Here is a 19,841-nt window from a genome sequence, read left to right on the forward strand (position 1 = left end):
CACACACACACACACACACACACACACACACACACACACACACACACCATGGTTGAAGAGTTCAATTGTGAGGATGGGGAGACAGCTCAGTCATCAAAGTGCCAACCACAAGGACCAGAGTTTAATCCCTGGAACCCAGGTAGAAACCATAGAACAGTGACATGAGATTATAACCCCAGTGCTGGAAAGGCAATGACAGGCGGATCCCTGGGACTCACTGGCTAGTCGGCCTACCTGAGTTGGTGAGTTTCAGTGCCAGTGAGACACCGGGAAAGTGGATGGCGCTCACTGGCCAGCCAGCATAGCCAATCAGTGAGTTCCAGGTTCAATAAGGGACCCTGCCTGTAAAACATATCATCAGGAACAAAAAGAGGAAGCCATCCGCCGCCGCACACGTACACACGCAGGAATGTGCATCCCTGGGTACGTGTGCACGCTTCCACACAGACATGCCCACCCATTCTTTCCCAACAAAGAGAGACCTGTAGAGCACCACTGCCTGGCTGAAGAGACTCTGATGACATGTGACAACCAGTGAGTTCTGGGTGGAGAAAAGTACTGCCTGTGCCATGGAGGACGGAACGCTCCCTCTGTCTTCCCTATGGAAATGTCAGGGCAGTAGAAACCAAACTCCAAACAGTCCCTGGCTGAGATGTAGGACGGGTATTTTTATTAAAAGACAAACTCTAGAGAAACACAGAGAGTGCACAAGAGCCGGAGACATACAATAAGGATGTTACAATTAAGGCTGCTGCTTAAGTATTGCTTGGAAAACCAGTTTTTGTGGAAATTCACCATTAAAATTGTGTATTGAAAGCTAGAGCCTTCCTATCAGGGACCCTAACCTTGGTGCTGCTGTCACTTGCCAGTATGTAGTTGTTTTTCCAACCACCTTATTACCTCACTGGATTTAAACTTGTGTCTCAATGTTTTCAGGAAAAATGGAGCTTCAAACCTGTCTAATGACACAGAAAAAAGATTCTGACAGTTGAAGGGACAAGGCCACAGCAGCTGAGGAGTAAGCCTGTTGGTCTGAAGCATTAGCAGAATTTTTACCTGCTAAGGAAAGAGCCGGTCCTGGGTACTCAGTTTCACACCCAGTTTCCAACATGCAATTTCCGTTCAGGCTTCACGCTCATCGAATTTTACTAAACATATCCTGCCTCACGCAGGGACACTTGGCTTCCATGCCGGAGTCCAGAACAAAATGTCACTGGCTTTCCACAGAGCTCAGCGCCAAAACTGGAGGCAGAGGTACGAGTCTGAGACCACAGCTAAAGTTAGAACTTAGCATTCCAGGCAGAGGGAGAAGGGGGACTTAAAACATATCTTCATCACAAATCAAAAAACAAGTTAGGAAGGTATTTATGAAACCTATCAGGAAGAGATTTCTTATTGGAGTCATAGGAAGGGTAGAGAAAGCTTTGGTACCAGATATACTGTATCCCACATACACTAGGAAAGTTGCTTCTAGTATTGCCTCTATAATTTCACAGCTTCTGTTCTGTCTATTTGCCTACTTTTGTTTGTTGCTTTTAGACTATTTAAGTCAGGCTGAAATGAGCATAAGCTTGACTTAGAGGCAAGAATCTGGAAAAACCTGAGTGTCTATATCTAAACTTTTGTGATGACAGGTCACCTCTAAACAAAAGGGGTCACGTGAGGATGCCCCTTTGCTTACTGGTGAGTGAAAAACCAGTCAATTGCTGCGTATGGTGGCAGAACCACCTTTAGTCCCAGCACTTGGGAGGCAGAGGCAGGTAGATTTCTGTGAGTTCAAGAGTGGTCTACAGAGTGAGTTTCAGGACAGCCCGAGTTATATAGTGAGCCCCCTAAAACATTCTTTCCAAGGAAAATGATCTCATTTTAAGGGCCAAGGAACTGAGTTTTGAAAGACGAGAAAAATACTGAAATTGCATAATTCAGGAAAATAGAGAAAATATAACAGAAAAACCATCAAAACCACAAAGCAACTACAGGCACAAAAGAAATGCAGTGACACAGATGTACTGAGTGAGTCTGAAGTCTAGAGCGAAACTCGCCACCATTCCACAGATAGGGTCACTTCAAACCTGCAGCATCATTTCCCAGGCCTCAGAGATCTTTGCTGAAGGCGGTCAGGAAGCGAAGGGTGTGTGTGTGTGTGCATGTAGGAGCCTTCAAAGAACACGCCGAATGGAGAAGTAGGGAACACGTCACAGTTTGTGAACATGGCACAGAGTGAAGGGCGTACGTGGACAAGTGTCAGCTGCAGGCAGGTAAGCAGCAGCCTTCAAATGCCACACAGTGTCAGCTTGAGTTAATATGAAAGGCTGCAGGGAACGGGCACTGATTCCTGGCTCTGTTTGCCCTTGGAGATGGGTGTATAGCACTTTAGCTTGGACCTTCAGAATGTATGTATATTTTAGAGCACATTAAATTAAGAGTAAGAGAATTTCTCCTGAAACTGTCAGCATCATTCCAGGGACAAGGTGAAGGCCGGTGTGGTACTCCCCTGGACTCTGAGCATGCCCACGCTGGAGTAGTGGGAACGAAGCAGCCCTCGCCTGCAGTTCAATTTTGCAAAGCGCACCTCTGCAAGTGGCTCTTTTGGTGACAGAGGTTCCTGTCCCTGGGGCTTGGCGCCTTGTCATCCCATTTCAGATGGAAACTGTTTGCTCTTTGCTCTCGGGTCAGGGCTCCTCTGTCTTGTCATTCCTCGCAGTCAAGCTCACTAGCTGTCACACACATCAACAGTGTCCTTAACAGCCACTTCCTGCAGAGGGATGTGGCCTTTCCCCACGGCTCCCGAAGAGGAGGCCAAACGCTAGAGAGAGTTCAGCAGACCCAGCCTGGTGAGGAAGAAGGTTATCAGCAGCCACAGAAAACCCAGGGGCAGCCACCACAGAGCCTCTGTGCACGCTGCACTACATAGCAGAATGATGGTACACAATGAGCTGACTTATTGACATTTCCCAGGTTCGTCCCAGGACACTCTGTTATCTAAGCACAATTCCAGTATTAGCAGGAATTCAAGCTGGCATGAAGACCTCACAGTATTTACTTTAGGGATTTAGTCGGATGACCAAAGCATAAACCATAGAAGAGTTAAAGAGGGAGATGGGGTGGGGAAGAGGCAGGAAATTACTTCTGGTTTTTCTTTTTCAATTGTGGATTCTAATATTATATTTAAAGTTGACATGTGTACTTTCTCTAAAACTTGGCTCCTTTATTTTTCTAAGGTTCTTCCATGAATTGCCACAAAATGTCAGAGAAGTAGAGGCCCATCCTCCTGACGTGACTGAAGAGAAACTCCAGGAAACTATGCTGGGGCTGATGTCATGCCTATATGCTTCTCACGGTCACAGCACCGTGTTAAAACCCAAGGAAGAACCACACTTCTGGAAAGGAGGCCACAGAGAGAGGTGACATGCTGTCTGCAACATTTACATAATAGTTTCAGGGTGGAAGGAAACCTCAGCCAGTGGAATGATGGTTGTTTTAGGCAAGTCAATTATTCTGTTCCCGGGCATGCAATTCTAAAATGCCCAAACATTTTGCTGCGGCATCTAACACGTCTCTTCTTTTCCTTATGACACTTACGAAGAACTATAAACTAAAAATACAGCTCATAGAAAATTATGAGAAATGCATTATTGTGAGTAAGAACAGTAAGATGTGGAAGTGCCTGAGTTGATCATTACAATGAGCAGAAGCTGAAGGCCAACTGGCACTTCAGATGTCACTGGGTGTGCCCTGCTCTTCCGTGCTGGGAACTGTGAGACAGTAAAAAAGGCCAGGCTCCACGTGCTGGCCAGGGGCCTTGTTCTCCCTGGATAGAAGTGACTGAGAGAACGCGAGCAAAGGGACAGGTCCCAGCTGGTTGTGACCTGTGTTGCTTTTGCTGGGTCCTCAGATGCTGGCCATGCTATGAGTACTCAGTCAACCTTTGCTGACTGCAGGAGTAAATAAGAGTGTGTAGAACCTCAGAACACCGAACGGTACCTTTACTCAAAGCCACCACCTTCCTTTTCTCAGCTTGACTCATCTGAACACTTCAACTCTTCATAATAGCTACCAGCCATCCACCAAGTGCTCATGGCCACTCGGTGAAGGACTCAAACAAGGTGAAGACAGATCTTTCTTTTCCTTGAATGCACAGTGCTTACTCACTACCTGAAGCACTACCATGCATGTTCCCTCAAGTCCTGATACATAATGCCACATCTTACCTGCAGAGTTAGCAAGTAAAACAGCACGCCTGCTCCCTACCTCCAGCTTTCTAACCTAAAGGCCTCTGTGTAACACTCAGACACATTCTTCGAAGCTCAGTCCAATGTCACCTTTCTACTATAGGCCTCTCACGGGACAGGCTAAGGGAGCCCAATGGCAGACTGACGTCAGTCTAGTTATTGTGCCTGGTTGGCAGATGAACAGTCTTTAAGACTGATGCTCTCATGTGGATCTTGACTGCCCCTGAAAGACACACATTAAGGGTCAGTCTCTAGGCCAGTGCTACGGGGAGGTAACAGAACCGTGGGAAGCGGGTCGGGAAGCGGGTCCTTGTGGGAGGTCCTTTGGTCACCAGGAGCATAAGTTTGACAGGCCTCTTCACCTCCTCTCTTTTGCTTCCTGGCCAATGAGCTGGATGTAACTGCTTCTTCATATACTTTGTCCATGATATGTTACCTCACCCCAGGCTCACAGAAATGACCCAATCAATTATACACTGGAATCATCAAAACCGTAAGCTAGAATAAATCTTTTCTAAAAATACGTTGATTATCTTGGGTATTCTGTTACAGTGATGGGAAGCTGATTAACACAGCTGGGGAGGATGTCTGATTCCCTGTTTTACCCTGTTAGCAATGGCTGGCATCTCTTGAATCTCTATGTAGAAATGGTTTAGGGTCTGAGTGGAACTAGTAAACGTTTAGAAATTAAATGGTAAAGATGGATGGCAAGGGGGTAGCTCTCTTAAAATGCTGAAACAACAGGTTCTTTTATAAGCAACTAAGAACACATCAACTTTTCATGCTCAAGAAGGGACCAGGGATGTGTTGAAGGAGTGTCAGGGCAGCGCCTCAATACGGGTGCACCAGGATGGATCAAACCTAAGAAACCAGGCATGCCCCAGTGAATAAGTGCTTGCTTTGTATGTGTGACTGTGTGTGAATGCACGTGTGTGCACATGGATATGTAGATGTATGCCTTTGTGCGAATGCAATGTGTTCGTGTATGTGTGTCTATGCAGGTGTGCACACGCGTATGCACGTAAATGCAGTGTATACATATATATGAATGTGTGTGTATATGACTATGCATGTATGCGCACATGGATGTGTATGAATGCATAGTGTATGCCTATGTATGTGTATGTGTGTGTGCAGGGTTAAAGCTTGCAAGAAAATTATTTTGGATATTCTGTTTTCCTCAGTGACATAAAATGGTTGAAATGAGGATGTGATGTCCCCTTAGGGATAACTTGCTCAAGTGAGGTCAACCTGAGGAAAAGGACCACATGTTGGGGTTCCAGTGACAGTTCATGAACAGATGTGCATGTATGATCTGAGAGGGCACTGCTCCAGTTGTTCTTCCTCTGGACTAGAACAGCTCTAAGAGACCTGAAAGGATATCTGCGGTAGGCAGGAAAGGTGAGAGTCATTTTTGACCCGGGGGAAGAAATAGAGCAGCAGAGGTCAAGGGAAGCCAAAGTCAAGGAGAACAGCAGCACTGGGCCAGGCATCCCTCCTTTAGGCAATATGCTTCCTTTTCTTTATTGCTATTATTTTTCATTTCCTTTTTGACAGTTCTTGATGATGACGACGGCGCAGTGGGACACACGGTCTGGTTATCGGGGCATTTTTATAGAGTGTGTATCATTTCTTTGACTAGGACTCAAAGCTGGAGGGTATGGACTTCTTTTCCCTGTGTTCGTGGGGAGATGTGTAGAGGACTCATGGTAAACGGACTTGGGACATCCTCACATGGACGCATATACGTGCACGGGCTGTAAGTGCAGCGGGAAGTGCACAGGGAGATCAAGTGAGAACATGCGGCTTCTTTGAGCTCTTACCCTTGCATATAAAATAGGAATAAAATGCTCTTGCTCCCAGTCCTTTCAGTGTGGATAAGAATGGAGAGAAATGGCGCCACTACACAATGCACCAAAAGCAGTTAGGAGAAAAAGACAGAAGTTAAGGACATGACAACAGTCTGCTCCTGAGTATGAAAGCCTATGTCATCAGCCTGGTTAAAATATGCAGAGCTCTAAAAATGAATGGGCTTGAGTTGAGCTATTTCAGACATGAAACATGAAAATGAGTTCTAGATCCAAAGGACAGAATGAGACCTGTGGCTCCCACTACACACACAATGGGTATGCATGCATTCCTAAGACGCCCTGCTCCATCTCCTGGGAAACATCTGAGGTGTCCCTAGTTCTTAGGTCTTAGAAAAACACACGGGTGTTCACATCCTAGTAAACTCATTTGTAAGAAGGGACTGTCTGAAGTCTCCTCAAAAATTTGCATTCTTCCTCTAAGTCTTCAGAGGTTTTAAATTGAAAGAAAAAAAATGGAAACACAAATTCAAAATATTGTCTTGTAAGGAACATATCCATCATGTCATATAACAGACATTATGAGAAAAACAATTCAAAATAACTTTCAGTATGTTGGAACATACTTTTTTTCTTGTAAAGATACTGACTTTTATAGACCCTGGTGATTTCAAAATAGGTAATTTCTTCATATGCTTCAGAGGCAAGCACTGTAAGCCAAGCTTGGTGACTCACACCTATAATTTCGTCAAGTAGGAGGCAGAGGCGGGAGGATTCAAAGTTCAAGGCCATCCTGGCATATTGAGTGAGATTTTGTCTCAGCAAAACACCACCACCACAACAATCACAACAATGAATCCCAACCAACCAACCAACCAACCAACCAACCAACCAACCAACCAACCAACCATAAAAAAGCCAAAAGCCAAACCAAAAGTCAAAACAAAACAAGACACAGTATTTCAGGCCACATGTGGTGTTATACGACTATAACTGAGTATCTGGGAGATTACTAAATCCTAACCACTAGATCACCGGGGACACACTTGGGAAGATAAGGCCTGAGGACTGAAAGGTTGTTGAGGCTGGCCTAAGCAAAACAGGGGGACAGTCACACAACCAAATAAAAGTAAGCAGATTACACAGCAGAGACCAAGCACAGGGGAGGGGCTCTAAGGGCTGCCCCAGCTATGTACTCAACAAGTCCTAAAACCCACAGGAACTTCAAGGCTTTCCGTACCCCTTAAGAGGCTGCCTGTGCCCTGGAGTCAAAGCCACAGGTCCAAGAGTCAATGGAGTTTATGCCAGGCTCCCATGGCTCCAGACGATGAGGACATCCCTCTCCTCTAAGCACACTCATACCGGTTGGGGGCAAAGGCCAGGTGGAACCCAGCATGGATACAGGACAGTTACGAATCTGTAAGACAGTCAACCAGAATTCTGAAGATTGCACATCTACCACATGTAACGGGAAATAATGAGATCAAAATACAGGGCATAGCTAAGGACACGGCTTTGTATAAATTCCTCAAATTACTTGTGTGCTCTTAGTAAGAATTCACAATTATTAGTTTAAGTTTCTAATAATATGTCATCAAGTTTTCTTTTTTCCTGTTAGCTATGTGATATTTTTAAGTTTAACTTAAATGTGTGTCCTTTGACTTTTCCCTAAATATATATGTACAGCACACACACACACACACACACACACACACACTTCAATAAAATACATATACATTATACATTTCAGGTCATCTATTTTCTCTTAGCTGTTTGTTTTTAATTTGTCTTCATTAATGGTGCTTACCACCACACTGAAGGAACACCAGCAGAAGCTGAAAATGGGATAAAGGGCTAGATGTCAAAGCCAATGGTCACGTGATACCCACCCAGTTTTCTGCAACTTAGACAGGCTTGTTTTGCTCCTCCAAAAGAAGTCGGCCACTTCCCTGAGAGATCTCATACATACACAGTGGCTTCAAATCAATGTTTGTACACCCCCGTACTTCCTGAAGCCTGGGGCACAGGCTACGTTGGTTTGGGAAGGCTGTCCACTGAAGAAGCTCAGCATCCTACATGGGCTACTGGTCACCCCACCTGACTCTAGAAGGAAAACAGCCTTTCTGGGGTGTCTTGTGAACAGCCGCCATGCTGTCACTCAGGAGCACCCTGCCACACCCAAGAACCTTCGTGTCTTTTCGGCTGACTCTCTGTGTCCCCACCTAGCTTTACTTAATGTGATCCTTTACACATTTTCATCTCTCTTCCGTGGCACTTACCACTGTGGTCTCCTCTCAGTGGTGGGCTGCACAGATCCCATTCCAGGGCTTCAAGGATAGTAACCTTGCCCTATTTATGTAGGGGCTCAAAATGTGTTTGCTGAATCAAGCTACACTCCGGTCAGAATGACAAGCACAGCAGAGAGATGGGTGGCGATGCAGCGACTGTTTTCAGGATCAAACATCCACATGTGAGAAAAATCAGAAATTCCTGGAAGTAGCTTGGTAAGTTAAGGTGAATGTACATTCCACTGGTATTTGGCATTACAAAGGCACACACACACAAACTCCAGGGCAAATTGCCAAAGCAAAGCAAACCAAACCCTAAACACCCTTAAATCCCACCAATTTATGTTTATCTTCAATAACAAAGTATCTAGAAAATGGAAATATACAAAATTATAAGGGAGGGGGAAACCCTGCTGTATTCTATATTTCCTCCTCAAAAAACCAAGCTGTATTTGGCCAGTGAATTGGTGGAGATTTGACTATGTTACCCAGTGCAGCAATTCGCCCTCCTGTTGGACGAAACTTGAACATGGCCCATCTTACTCGCTGGCCCCTCTTCTCTGACTATTTGGTATGTTGAAACCAAATAAATAAATTTTGAAATTAGCCGGTCAAATAAAATTAAGGAGAACAAAAATTTACCTAGTCTACACAAAATCTCTACACAAAGTCCCTCAGCATGATACTCCATCAGTATGCCAGGACATAACGGCATATGCCATTCTGAAATGGGTCAGTCTCTTACAGACTGTTTGTGTGATTGTATAAAGCTAAGTGCAGTCCTGGGCCTGCGGACACTGACGGGCTATCCTTACTTGGTTCCAATGAGAGGGAGTCAGTAAGATCAGCTAAATTTAGCCTCTGAGCCGATTTCATCCCTAACCTGCCTTCTCTGTGGAGACATGAGAGAAGGCACAGGGGACGTAGCGCTGGGCTGGAACCAACCTATTTAACAAGCACAGATCTGCAGCCGAAAATGGTCACAATAAACCATGGGCAGGAATGACTGTCATTGGGATAAAAGCACAGAGAGCCTGCCTCTCCTCAGCTTCCCAGCACGCCTGATGGCCACACCTGCACAAAACCCAGTTCATTCTCCAAATCGCATTCCCTTCCACCGTTCATGAACTGAAAGCAGTAAATGTAGCTACAATTTCCACAGCCAAATTCAGAAGCTTCCCCGGAATTAGAAAATACCAGAAACTTGATCCAACACAAAGCTTGAACAAATCTGGGGAAACACATATCGAATGTGAATGAAACCCTGATCATTTCTCTACCTTAAAAAAAAAAAAAAAAAAAGCCAATCAAGACAAATATTTAAAATTTTTTAAAATGCTTTCATTTAAATGACATTTTATTTAAATACGCGGATGCTCAGGAAAATATCTGAGCCTTCCACCAGCCACAGTTGCCAGTATGGGGCTGAGTCCTGGCAGTGGTCCCGTGAGTCCGTGCGCAGCACCTGCTGGTATCTGCTGTCAGCGCTTCCTGTCCTGGGATGGAGTGGGAGGGAGAGGGGGAAGATGCAGACTGTAGAAAAAGGCTAGCTGGGAAAGCTGGCTTCGCAGTTACACCCAGCCTAGAAGAAGAGATCCAGGCATAGCAAAATGGAAGGTACAGAAAGGAGGCACAGGGTAGCCGGGCAGGGGCAAGGGTGGGAAGGAGATGCAATCTTCCTGCTCAATCCTTTCCCTCCTCCTTTCCACACAGTCTACTTCCTTTCTGTCACCTTCAATAAGGTGTCTTAAGTGGAGAAGGCTGCTTTCAGGAATTTTGAGCACCATAGTGACCATTCCCCACTCTTCATTAACTTGGGAAACATCTACTAAACTGGTTTGAACAAAAATAGGACACCGTCCCCGGACCCCTCCCCCTTAAAAGCCCTATAAATTTTACAAAGCAGCTGAATGAAAACAGAAAACATTCTAAGCTGGACCAGTGTGATGGTGCAAGTGGCCCAACCTCCATTCCACAAGGGGAAGTCAACACGAGTAGATTTCAAAGTGCATTCAGGTGACCTGCAGTACACAATGCATACAGCGCTCTCCTTTCCTTGAAACAGATTGCTTTTGCAAGAAATGAATGTAATCCAAATGTGCATTCAGGCCCATGACCCAAATTTAATGTTTGAAGAAAATGGTCATAAAATTTCATCCTTGGGATAAAATAACAAGAAATAAAACTGAGTCGTTTTCATTATTTTGCAAGATATTACAAGGTATCTCCATGTGATCTACTTAATTATTTGCTTTTTAATGGTGCTGGGAGCCTTGTACACATGAGAGAAGTGTTCTTCCACTGATCTATGTCCAAACAGCCCATTACTTGAACTTTAGAGAGTACTTAAAGATGTTTACGGGGAAGAAAGATGTGTCAGATAAAGGCAGAAAGTTCGGAAGCAAATACAACACCATAGTTGCATATCAGTTTTTTGCAAACTGAAGAAAAGCTGATGTTCGTTTTTTTCCACTTTGCCTTATATTTTAAAAGAAAATTATTAAAACTTTATTGTAAAGAGCTTCTAAATTAAACACACACGTAACCAGTCTCAAAGTCTATATATACCTCAATGAATTTTGCAGCTAGAATTTCATATAGTCTAGCTGATGTTTTCTTTGACATTGGCTTTGGGGGAGACCTGTTAGCTGGCAGTGAAAAGAGGAGAGCGTGACGTCACAGGGGGAAAAGACAAACAGGGAACCGGAAGTGTGGCGTTTACAGGGGTTGGGTGCGCTGTGCTGTAAGTACAGTCAGCAGACATGTGCAGGTGCCCTGTGTGTGTCTCCCCAGAGCGCACTGCTAACCGCCACCTGGCAGGCTAGATGCAACTAATAGAAACACCCAGGACACATTACACTCCCTGACTTGGAGCATTACTAAGCATGATAAGGACAGATCACTTAGGCCAACGGTATCTGGATTTGTTTTTATCGAGCGGCACTATCTGACCCGCCTTCAAAGTCTTCTAGAATGAGAACAGAGAAGTGAGTTCCTAAGTAAATAAATAGAAAGGCCGCTTCTTCCTGCCAAAGGCACTGTTGAGAACAAAAATTAAACTAAGAATGTGGAAACGGTGCCAGACAGATTTAGGATACCTGAACTTCAACTTCAGTGGTTTGAGGTTTCTCAGAAGTGCAGTGCAGGCTTCAGGCTGCTGGCAAGTCCTCCCAGGTTGGTGTATGGAGAGCAGACGCCTAGGCTCCAGGCCCAGAGGTACTAACTGAGACAGCCAAGGGTGCGGCAGCTCTGCCTTTTCAGTAGCTCCTAGGAGGTTAGGCACGCTCTGGTCTAGTGTCTACTGAGAGTACCAGGGAATGCCTATCTTTCCACAACATGGAGTCACATGTGTTTTCTAGTCAGAAATGTATCTCAAAACAGAAAAGAGACATTAATCTACTACTGGGAACTTTGCAAATTCTGACTTATACATGGAATCTTTTTTTGTATGTGACTTGCTGGGAACAGGAGTTCACAGTCCAATACCAGCATGTCAGGTAAAACCCAGATCTCCTCCATGTCTAAAGGCCTTCGTACAAACACGTTTCAGTAACACGCTTTCTTTCCTACCACCATGTTCAAGTTAGGGCCACAGGCAGAGAAGAAATCTCTTTATCTATCAGTTTACAAGAAAATATTTACTTTGCAAAGGAGACTACATCAGCTTACAGTCAAACTTCAAGGCGATTAACTTTGTTTTTGAAATTGCATCATTTTCCAAACCAGTTGAACCCAATTTGCATTTCCTACTGAACCACTCAGCATCAGGTACAGTGGTGCATTAGGCATTAGACAAAAAGAAAATTACAGGCCTGTTCTTAAGCACTCCTGGTACCTCCTGGGGTCAGGAGTCAAATGCATGACAGGCGTCATCCTGGATGCCTGGGCAGGGTTTGGAGAAAACCACAGACCCTGAGGAAGCCTTCCCAGGGCTGACAGTATGTGAGGCAGATTAAACCAAACAGGATGTAACTACACATAGAGATTAGGGCCCTGCACCCCCAGGCCAAGCTCTGCTGTGTTTGAAGGCATACACATGGTGACAATAGGGTGACAAGAGGCTAGGAGGCAGCATTAAAGAGGGGTGTGGCCGACAGCAAGCCAGAAGCCAGTTCACACACCCATCTGGATGCCTGTGCGCTCCTAGATGTTCTGAGACATTTCCCCCATATGTTCTTCACTTCCAGCCAAGTTTCCCCTTTTAATTATGTAGTTATACGTTTACATTATTTTATATATATATATATATATATATGTGTGTGTGTGTGTGTGTGTGTGTGTGTGTTTTCATCTTACCCCAAATATGTCGTGTGTGGTTCATAAAAATCACACTCAATTGCCAGTAAACACATTGGGTAAACACTAAAAAGACCGTCTCTTACCTGAACAGAGCTGCTCCACTTTTGTGTAGTTTAGGGACACGATGTCGTTAACCCATGCAATAATGTCATGCCTGCTCATAGTCTCCTGGGTTATCGAGGTAGAATACACATTGACCGCCATTCCCCAACTAGGATAAAACAGACAAAAATAAAACTTTACCCACAAGGAAAAAAAAAAGATTAACTTAGAACTACAGAAGACACGGAATCAAGGAGGACACCATTTCTGGGGCTCTACAAGAAACCTTCTTCGACGTGGGTCCTGACCCCATGCAGGTGTTGGAATGGCACGGGGGTGGGGTGGGGTGGGGGGTGGAGAAAAATCTGGCAACAGCAAATGTTTCTGATCGCGCGACAGCTAACAATTAGTTCATAATCGGATGTGTAATGGATCCAAAGTGTTCCTGGCACTGCCTGACCATGTTTCGTCAGGAGTCTTCACTGCAGCCTTCTCTCTGAATGCATACCACACTGCCTTCCCACCGTATTCGTGACACCTCGCCAGGATAACCGCCCCAAACACCCTGGCTCAGATGTAGAGACTACTGAGTTTTGTTAAGCGCAGCTATTTTAGACATACATCCAAAGCTTTCCGCCCTTACAGAAACATGATGGCTTAATTACGGAAAACAAGGCTTTTAATATTTTCCTGCTGTTGGTCCTCAGCACGTAAGTATCGGAACAATGTATCTTTGTGCTTAAACTGGCACATCCATCTCATTAGTATGTAAATATCCTTTCTATTTTATTTTGAGACAGGGTTTCTCTGTGGAGCCCTCACTGTCCTGGAATTCAATATGTAGACCAGGCTCAAAACCACAAGAGACCTACCTGTCTCTGCCTCCCCAGGGCTGGGATTAAAGGCGTACGCCATCACGCCCAACTTGTTATCCATCTCTGGTTCCCTGGAACTTGCATTGAACTGCCTTTGTTTCCCATTGTTAAGATCACAGGTACGAGTCATTGTGCCCAGCTTCATGGTAAAATCACATGTTTATCAAAGGACTGTCTTGAAGGGATTTTTGTTGTGGCTGTGGTTATTGTTCTGTTTTTGTTTTTTATGATTTACTGTCATAAATGTTTGATTTGTGTACCTATTTGACTTACCTGAGCCCAGCTCAGGTAAAAACTTCCCAGGTGGAAAGGGGTTTGGAGCAGGAAGGTTTCACAGCTATGCTGGGACTCGGCCGAAGCCATCGGCTGCCCTTTCTCCCTTAGTTCCTGGTATCTGCCCATCTGGGCCACATTTCACATATTTCTCCTGCGGTGCCACCGCTCATCCTCCTGTCTAGACTCTGAAGCTCTTCGGGCTCTGAGAGTCTTAATTTGTAATAGAATTTAGAGCCTCACTTTTGACCTTAAGTCTATGCTAGACATTGAGTTCCCAGGCTTATATAACACTATGATACTGTACCACACAGTCTTGTTTCTTTTTAAAATAAGATTTATTTTATTTTTAATTGTGTGTGTGTGTGTGTGTGTGTGTGTGTGTGTATGTGCAATGCCCATAGAGGAGAGAAGAGGATGCTGGTTCCCCTGAAGCAGGAGTTACAGGAGGTTCATTGTGGGTGCTAGAAACTAAACTGTATCATCTGTAAGGGCAGCCAGTGTTCCTAACCACTGGGCCACCCCTCCAGCCCGGCCAATCTTGTAGGTTTGTCTCACAGGACTTGAAATGCCAGTGTCTCAGAGGCTGCCCCTTCTCACAGCTGTGTCATAGTGAAGGATTCTTTGTAACATTTACACGTGGGGTAAAGACTTTGCAATTCTATGAATTTCATAGAATGTTTATATACATATATACGACAAACATTTATTAATTTTTATTTCTGCAACAGTCAATTATATGCAAAAGAGAAAAGAGAGAGAACCACAAACCAGCTGTGTTTACTTTTGGGATTCAGTGACAATTAATTCTCAACCAAGCTTGTTTTTTGCTTGTTTGTTTTTTCCGAGGTAGTGTTTCTCAGTGTAGCCCTGGCTATCCTGGACTTGCTTTGTAGACCAGGCTGGCCTCAAACTCACAGAGAGACACCTGTCATTGCCTCCCTGAGTACTGGGATTACAGGCATGCTCTACCATGCCCTGAAAAGAGCTTGTTTTACTTCTAGTCCCATTAACTCCCTTCTGCTGATCTCATTTCTGGCCCCACAGGGTTGTTTTAGAGTAAATATCTAGTACTCCCACACTGAAATGACCATCGTTTCTTACTGTGGCAAGTGTTGCGATGGCTGGTCTTTCTCTTAGTCTGCAGATTTATGTACTGGGCAGACATTACACTTCCTTAGTGGGCCTGTTCCTTTCTTATTAGCTGCAGGCTGGTCTTCATCTCCACACTGTAACTGCTATTGAAAGAAATACATTCTTTGGCAGAGTTTCCAGATACCTGGCTGTGTCCAGTCAGTCACACTGGTGTGGTTTAACGCTGCCTTGGCCTTCGCTTTCCTATACCCTATGATTCCATCTACAGGCTTGGTCTGGTTCAGGCCCTAATCTGGGGAGAGGTGAACGAGCCTGTCATGCAGTGAATCAGCAGAAATCAGATATGTCTGCCTCCTTTTATCATGTTGTTACACACCCGGCTATCTGCCTAGAGTCAACAGTTCATTAGTGACTTCTAAGTTATTGTCTGTAGGCCATTCTTAACTTATCATCTCTAATGATCTCATCAAGAGGACTCCCTTCTGAGGGAGCCTGGGGTCAGATGGCAGACACAACAGAGCAGGTCCTGATGGCTTCTTTACTCCGCACTTTCCAGGTAATGGGGGTGTCCTGCATATTCGCTGGTCACATGACTTTTGTTTTTATTTTGTGAAGTATAACCAAGATGTCACGGAGTTTTAGAAACCTTCATATGCCTTAGCCCATTGCAGTTTATATCTTGATTGATAAGGTGTGTGTGTACATGTTTATTCGGGCTGGCTTTTCAGTTCTTTTGATAAAGTCCTTCCTTGTTTTCTGGTGTGACAAGATGTCTTTCTGACCTAAACCCAGTCATTTCTCCAGGGGCTGGGCCCCGACCCCTTTCTGTAACAGACAGTATTTGGTACTATGGAATAAGTAAATGTTTTAAACATGACTAGAGGAAATGCCAAAAGCTAAAGTTTATAAGCTCTATACAAAACGTCTATATATTTACTAAAACAATTGGACTCGGAGTCATTTACTTTCCTTAAAGTGGGAATCTGCCTCCTGCTTCAAGCTATCACATGAGGAGTTTATAAACAGGGAAACAGCACCCACGCATCCTCTAAAGCAGTGGTTCTCAGCCTTCCTACTGCTGCAACGGTTCCACACAGCTCCCTCGCACTGTACTGATCCCCAGCCATAAAATAATCTCATTGCTACGTCACAGCTGTAATTTTGCTACTGTTATGAATTGTAATGTAAATATCTCATATGCAAGATATCGATATGTGACACCGCCCCCCCCAAAAAAAAGGGGGTCATGAACCACAGCCTTAGAACTGCTGCTCTAAATTCCCTTTGCCTGGAAGACCTGAAAACAATTTGCCGGCATTGAACCCCAGATACTGGGACAGTGGACATGACCTTTCTACACTTCTACTAAACGTGCTTTTGTTTTTCAGTCAACAGTTTTCACTGTTCTCTTTACTCTGTGCAACCATTTACTTTACAATGTGATCACCTTCCACCTCATTTATAAATTATATAAAACCTTAGTAAGGATAAATAATTCAAAATGTAAAGTGTTTTGGACTGTTTGATGTGATTTTTATATACATAACTTCTGGCAGTCGATGAACTTTCTTAACGATTTTTTCATGTGGTAATAAAAAGCCTTTACATTTCCCAGCAATAGACAGATGGAAGGTGAAGTGTCAAGTGCTAGGTGGCATCCAAAACCCAAGGGAGATGGAAATTTTGTTCCAAGCGGCTTAAAAACCAAACCAAACAGGGACGGTACAAACAGATTTGTGTTTGACAAACATATTCCACTGAGTAAAAAAAAAAAAAAAAAAAAAAAATGATTTGTAGTTACAGAAGACAGAGAAATACCAAATAGGATGAGTAGCTGAGATTAAAACAAAAACAAACACACACAAAACTCCACAGAAACAAAGGAGTGGTCTGCTACAGCCTGGCCTTGGAACACTTCCCCCCAGGTCTTCGATGATAACATTCTCCCCAAAGCAACTGACCTTTCATATTTCAAGCATTCCTTCAGCCACAAATAAGGCACTATATGCTTTTCTAGAGTTCATTAAGAAAAGGGACAAATAATGGAAATAGCACCAGCTCTGGGCTTTAGATCCCTCATTAATTAGTTATCAGTCCCACCCTCGAACTCCAACTGTAATAGGCCTTTCATCAACATACCTACAGTCCCTGGAAACACTGGGATGGGAGGGCCTTGTGGGAAAACTAGCTAACTGGACAGAGCATGAGGCAGGACAACCCAAGGAAAGGCAGGTACATGCCTTTACTAAGCATTTCCTAAAAGATACCATGGCTGACTCAGTCAACACATTTTTAATAGGTATTTGACTCAACAGTGTCATGATCAATATACATCTATGAGCTATCTATGCAGACCGAAGCATTCTTGTAATCTAGGTTCTTCCAAACTTCAGAAAAACATTATTTGCTAACTACCATACGAAGCATTAGATTTCATTATCGTGTTTTAAGCATAACTTGTTTTTGTTGATTCTCCTACCCACCTCTTCTCCCTTACTCCCTGCCCTTCCTGTTGCCCTTTCACCCACAATGGCCTCCTCTCTATTTTCATGTCTTGTGTTCTGTTGCCTTCACTGTCTTCTTCAGTACTTTTATTCACCCTCCTGATGGTCCTCTGTCTGGTTTCACATCCTGCGCTCACTCATATATATTTTCTTGCTGCTATGAGTAGAGCTGCAATAAACATGGATGACAAGTATTTCCACCATAGATGTAGCATCCTTTGGGCATGTGTCATGGAGTGGTATAGCTGCGTCGTTTGAAGTCCAGCTTTAATTCTTTGAGAAACCTCCACACTAATTTCTATGTCTGTCCTAGCTGATACTCTAACCCTAGTGAGCAACGCCCTCAGGGCCTGGCTAAGGCTTGCTGTCAATCATCCCCTTGCTGCAGGCGTTCTGACTAGGGTGAGATGGAATCTCAGGGCCGTCTCTCTTTTTCAGCAAGACAGCTCTGTGTCCACTTGACTTTGTGGTGTCTTTTGTTAGCTGCCCAGCCATACTTGCCAGCTTTCTGATTTTAGACCTGACATCTTTGGCCTGGCATGCCTTTTGCCTGGTGGGGAAGTGTCCTTGTGAAAGGCCAGCAAGATAGTGTCTGTGCCCCATTCCACTGTGTGTGTCTACGAGTATGTTTCTGTGTGTGTGTGTGTGTGTGTGTGTGTGTGTGATTTTTATTTCCATGCTGACATCATCTTTTCTTTCCCCAGTCCCTTCTACTTTTTCCTATAAGCACAATTTTAATATATTCAATCCAAAATTATCCAGATGACTAAAAACAAAAAATTTCTCATACTTTTCTACGTATTAGCCTCAGATGAGAATAAAATGATACTACCCTTTCCACAGATATATTCTGAAATTCAAAGGTTTCAGTATAATTTCTCGCTTCTTAACCTCCACTGAAATGTAAAGGTCAGAGTACCTGCCTAGCAGGAATGTTGTGTGATTAGCACGAGGAAGTTTGACATCATCTTAGAAGTAAGTCATTTCATGCTGCTCCTGGGAGGAAAGCAGGACCCGAGTCGCTGTCCTCCCTTACAAACGAGAATGCCATGTGCCACATTCAGGGTCCCTGTGCCAGTTCGCCAGGAGACACAAATTTTAGACCAGCTTTCCTGATTTTGGACTATCACAAAACACATGAACATTCCAAGAAAGATAGAAATTATAATAAATTAAAAAAATGCCTACTTTGTTTTTAAATTTTATTAGGTTTATTCATTTTGTTTTATGTGTGTATGTGTGGTGCCTGTGTGCCACCACACACAGCACTGAGTAATGCTGATGCCCTTGAAGGTCAGAAGGGAGTACCAGAACCCCCGGAGCTGGAGTTAAGAACGGCTGCGAACCATCGCTGAAAACTGAACTGGGCCCAAGTGCTCGTAACTGCCGAGCCATCTCTTTAGCCCTAAGATGTCAATTTTTAAATCAGACTAACTCTGATATTTTTATCAAGATAAATATCAAACTATGAGAAGTGAGGACACACTGGATGCCACGGAACAAAGAGCCAATGGCAGCAGTGGGCTGATGCTGGAGTTTGGATCTTCATTTTGATGGAAATGTCAGCTAACCATCAGACGGGCCTGCCATGTGGCCCCTGGGAAAGGATTAGCTCTCTCTGCCAAACTTACAAAGGGTCAAAGCACTCTGCCCACACTGTGACTTGAAGACCTAGTTAGATTCAAGAGTATAAAAGGCAGATGAGGGAGGCTGGGGAGGTGGCCTGGGTGGTATGCACAGTGCTTACTGTGAGAACACGGGGGCCAGAACTAGATCCCAAACCCACACAAAAAGCCAGAGGCTGCGGCATACCTTGTAATCCTAGCAGCCCTGGGGACACAGGGACAGGAAACCCCAGCCAGGGAATGGTGCCACATTACTTTAATCCCAGCACTTAGGAGGCAGAGGCAGGTGGAACTCTGTGAGTTTGAGGCCAGCCAGGTCTATAAAGCAAGTTCCAGGACAGCCAGGGACACACAGAAAAACCCTGTCTCAAAAACCAAAACCAAAACCAAACCTTGGCAATCCCTTCCTATCCGCAGAAAGCAAAGTCTGGCCTCTCTGTGGACAGTGACTTCAGAGTAAGGGCAGCCTGGCCGGGGGCCCAGTGTCCTGCTGACTTGTCCCTCTCCTGCATTTGACATTTGGTGGAGGGACAGGATGAAGGTACAGCAAGCTTATGCTTTGTAACAATTACTGAACCACATAATATTAGACACTGCATTTCTGCTTGCTAAAGCAAATGAAATTTTCTGTGAGTCAATGAGAAAAGTTAGCTTGGATTAAGGCTTGGCAAGCCCCAAACATAGAAAAATCAAAATATGAATTCTACCACCTTACCAGTCATGGGCCCCCAAATCCATTACAAAATACTCTCTAGGTTCTTACAAGAATCAATTTGGCAAGGTTTATAAATTATTCCGGG

General features: G+C 44.3%; 1 protein-coding gene across 4 annotated transcripts in view; it reads right to left on the reverse strand.

Moving 5' to 3' along the window:
- Mapre2 (microtubule associated protein RP/EB family member 2) overlaps nt 1-19,841 on the reverse strand; it is a 143,255-nt gene that overhangs the window by 46,913 nt on the left and 76,501 nt on the right. For all 4 annotated transcript variants that reach the window (XM_055625440.1, XM_055625438.1, XM_055625439.1 and 1 more), the window contains one exon: nt 12,711-12,838. In XM_055625440.1, coding sequence (XP_055481415.1) covers nt 12,711-12,831 — 121 coding nt within the window. In that variant the 5' untranslated portion in view covers nt 12,832-12,838. The remainder of the gene's footprint in view (nt 1-12,710; nt 12,839-19,841) is intronic.

The sequence above is a fragment of the Psammomys obesus genome, unplaced genomic scaffold (assembly GCF_907164565.1).
Source record: "Psammomys obesus unplaced genomic scaffold, mPsaObe1.curated_primary_1811, whole genome shotgun sequence".
Lineage (NCBI taxonomy): Eukaryota > Metazoa > Chordata > Mammalia > Rodentia > Muridae > Psammomys > Psammomys obesus.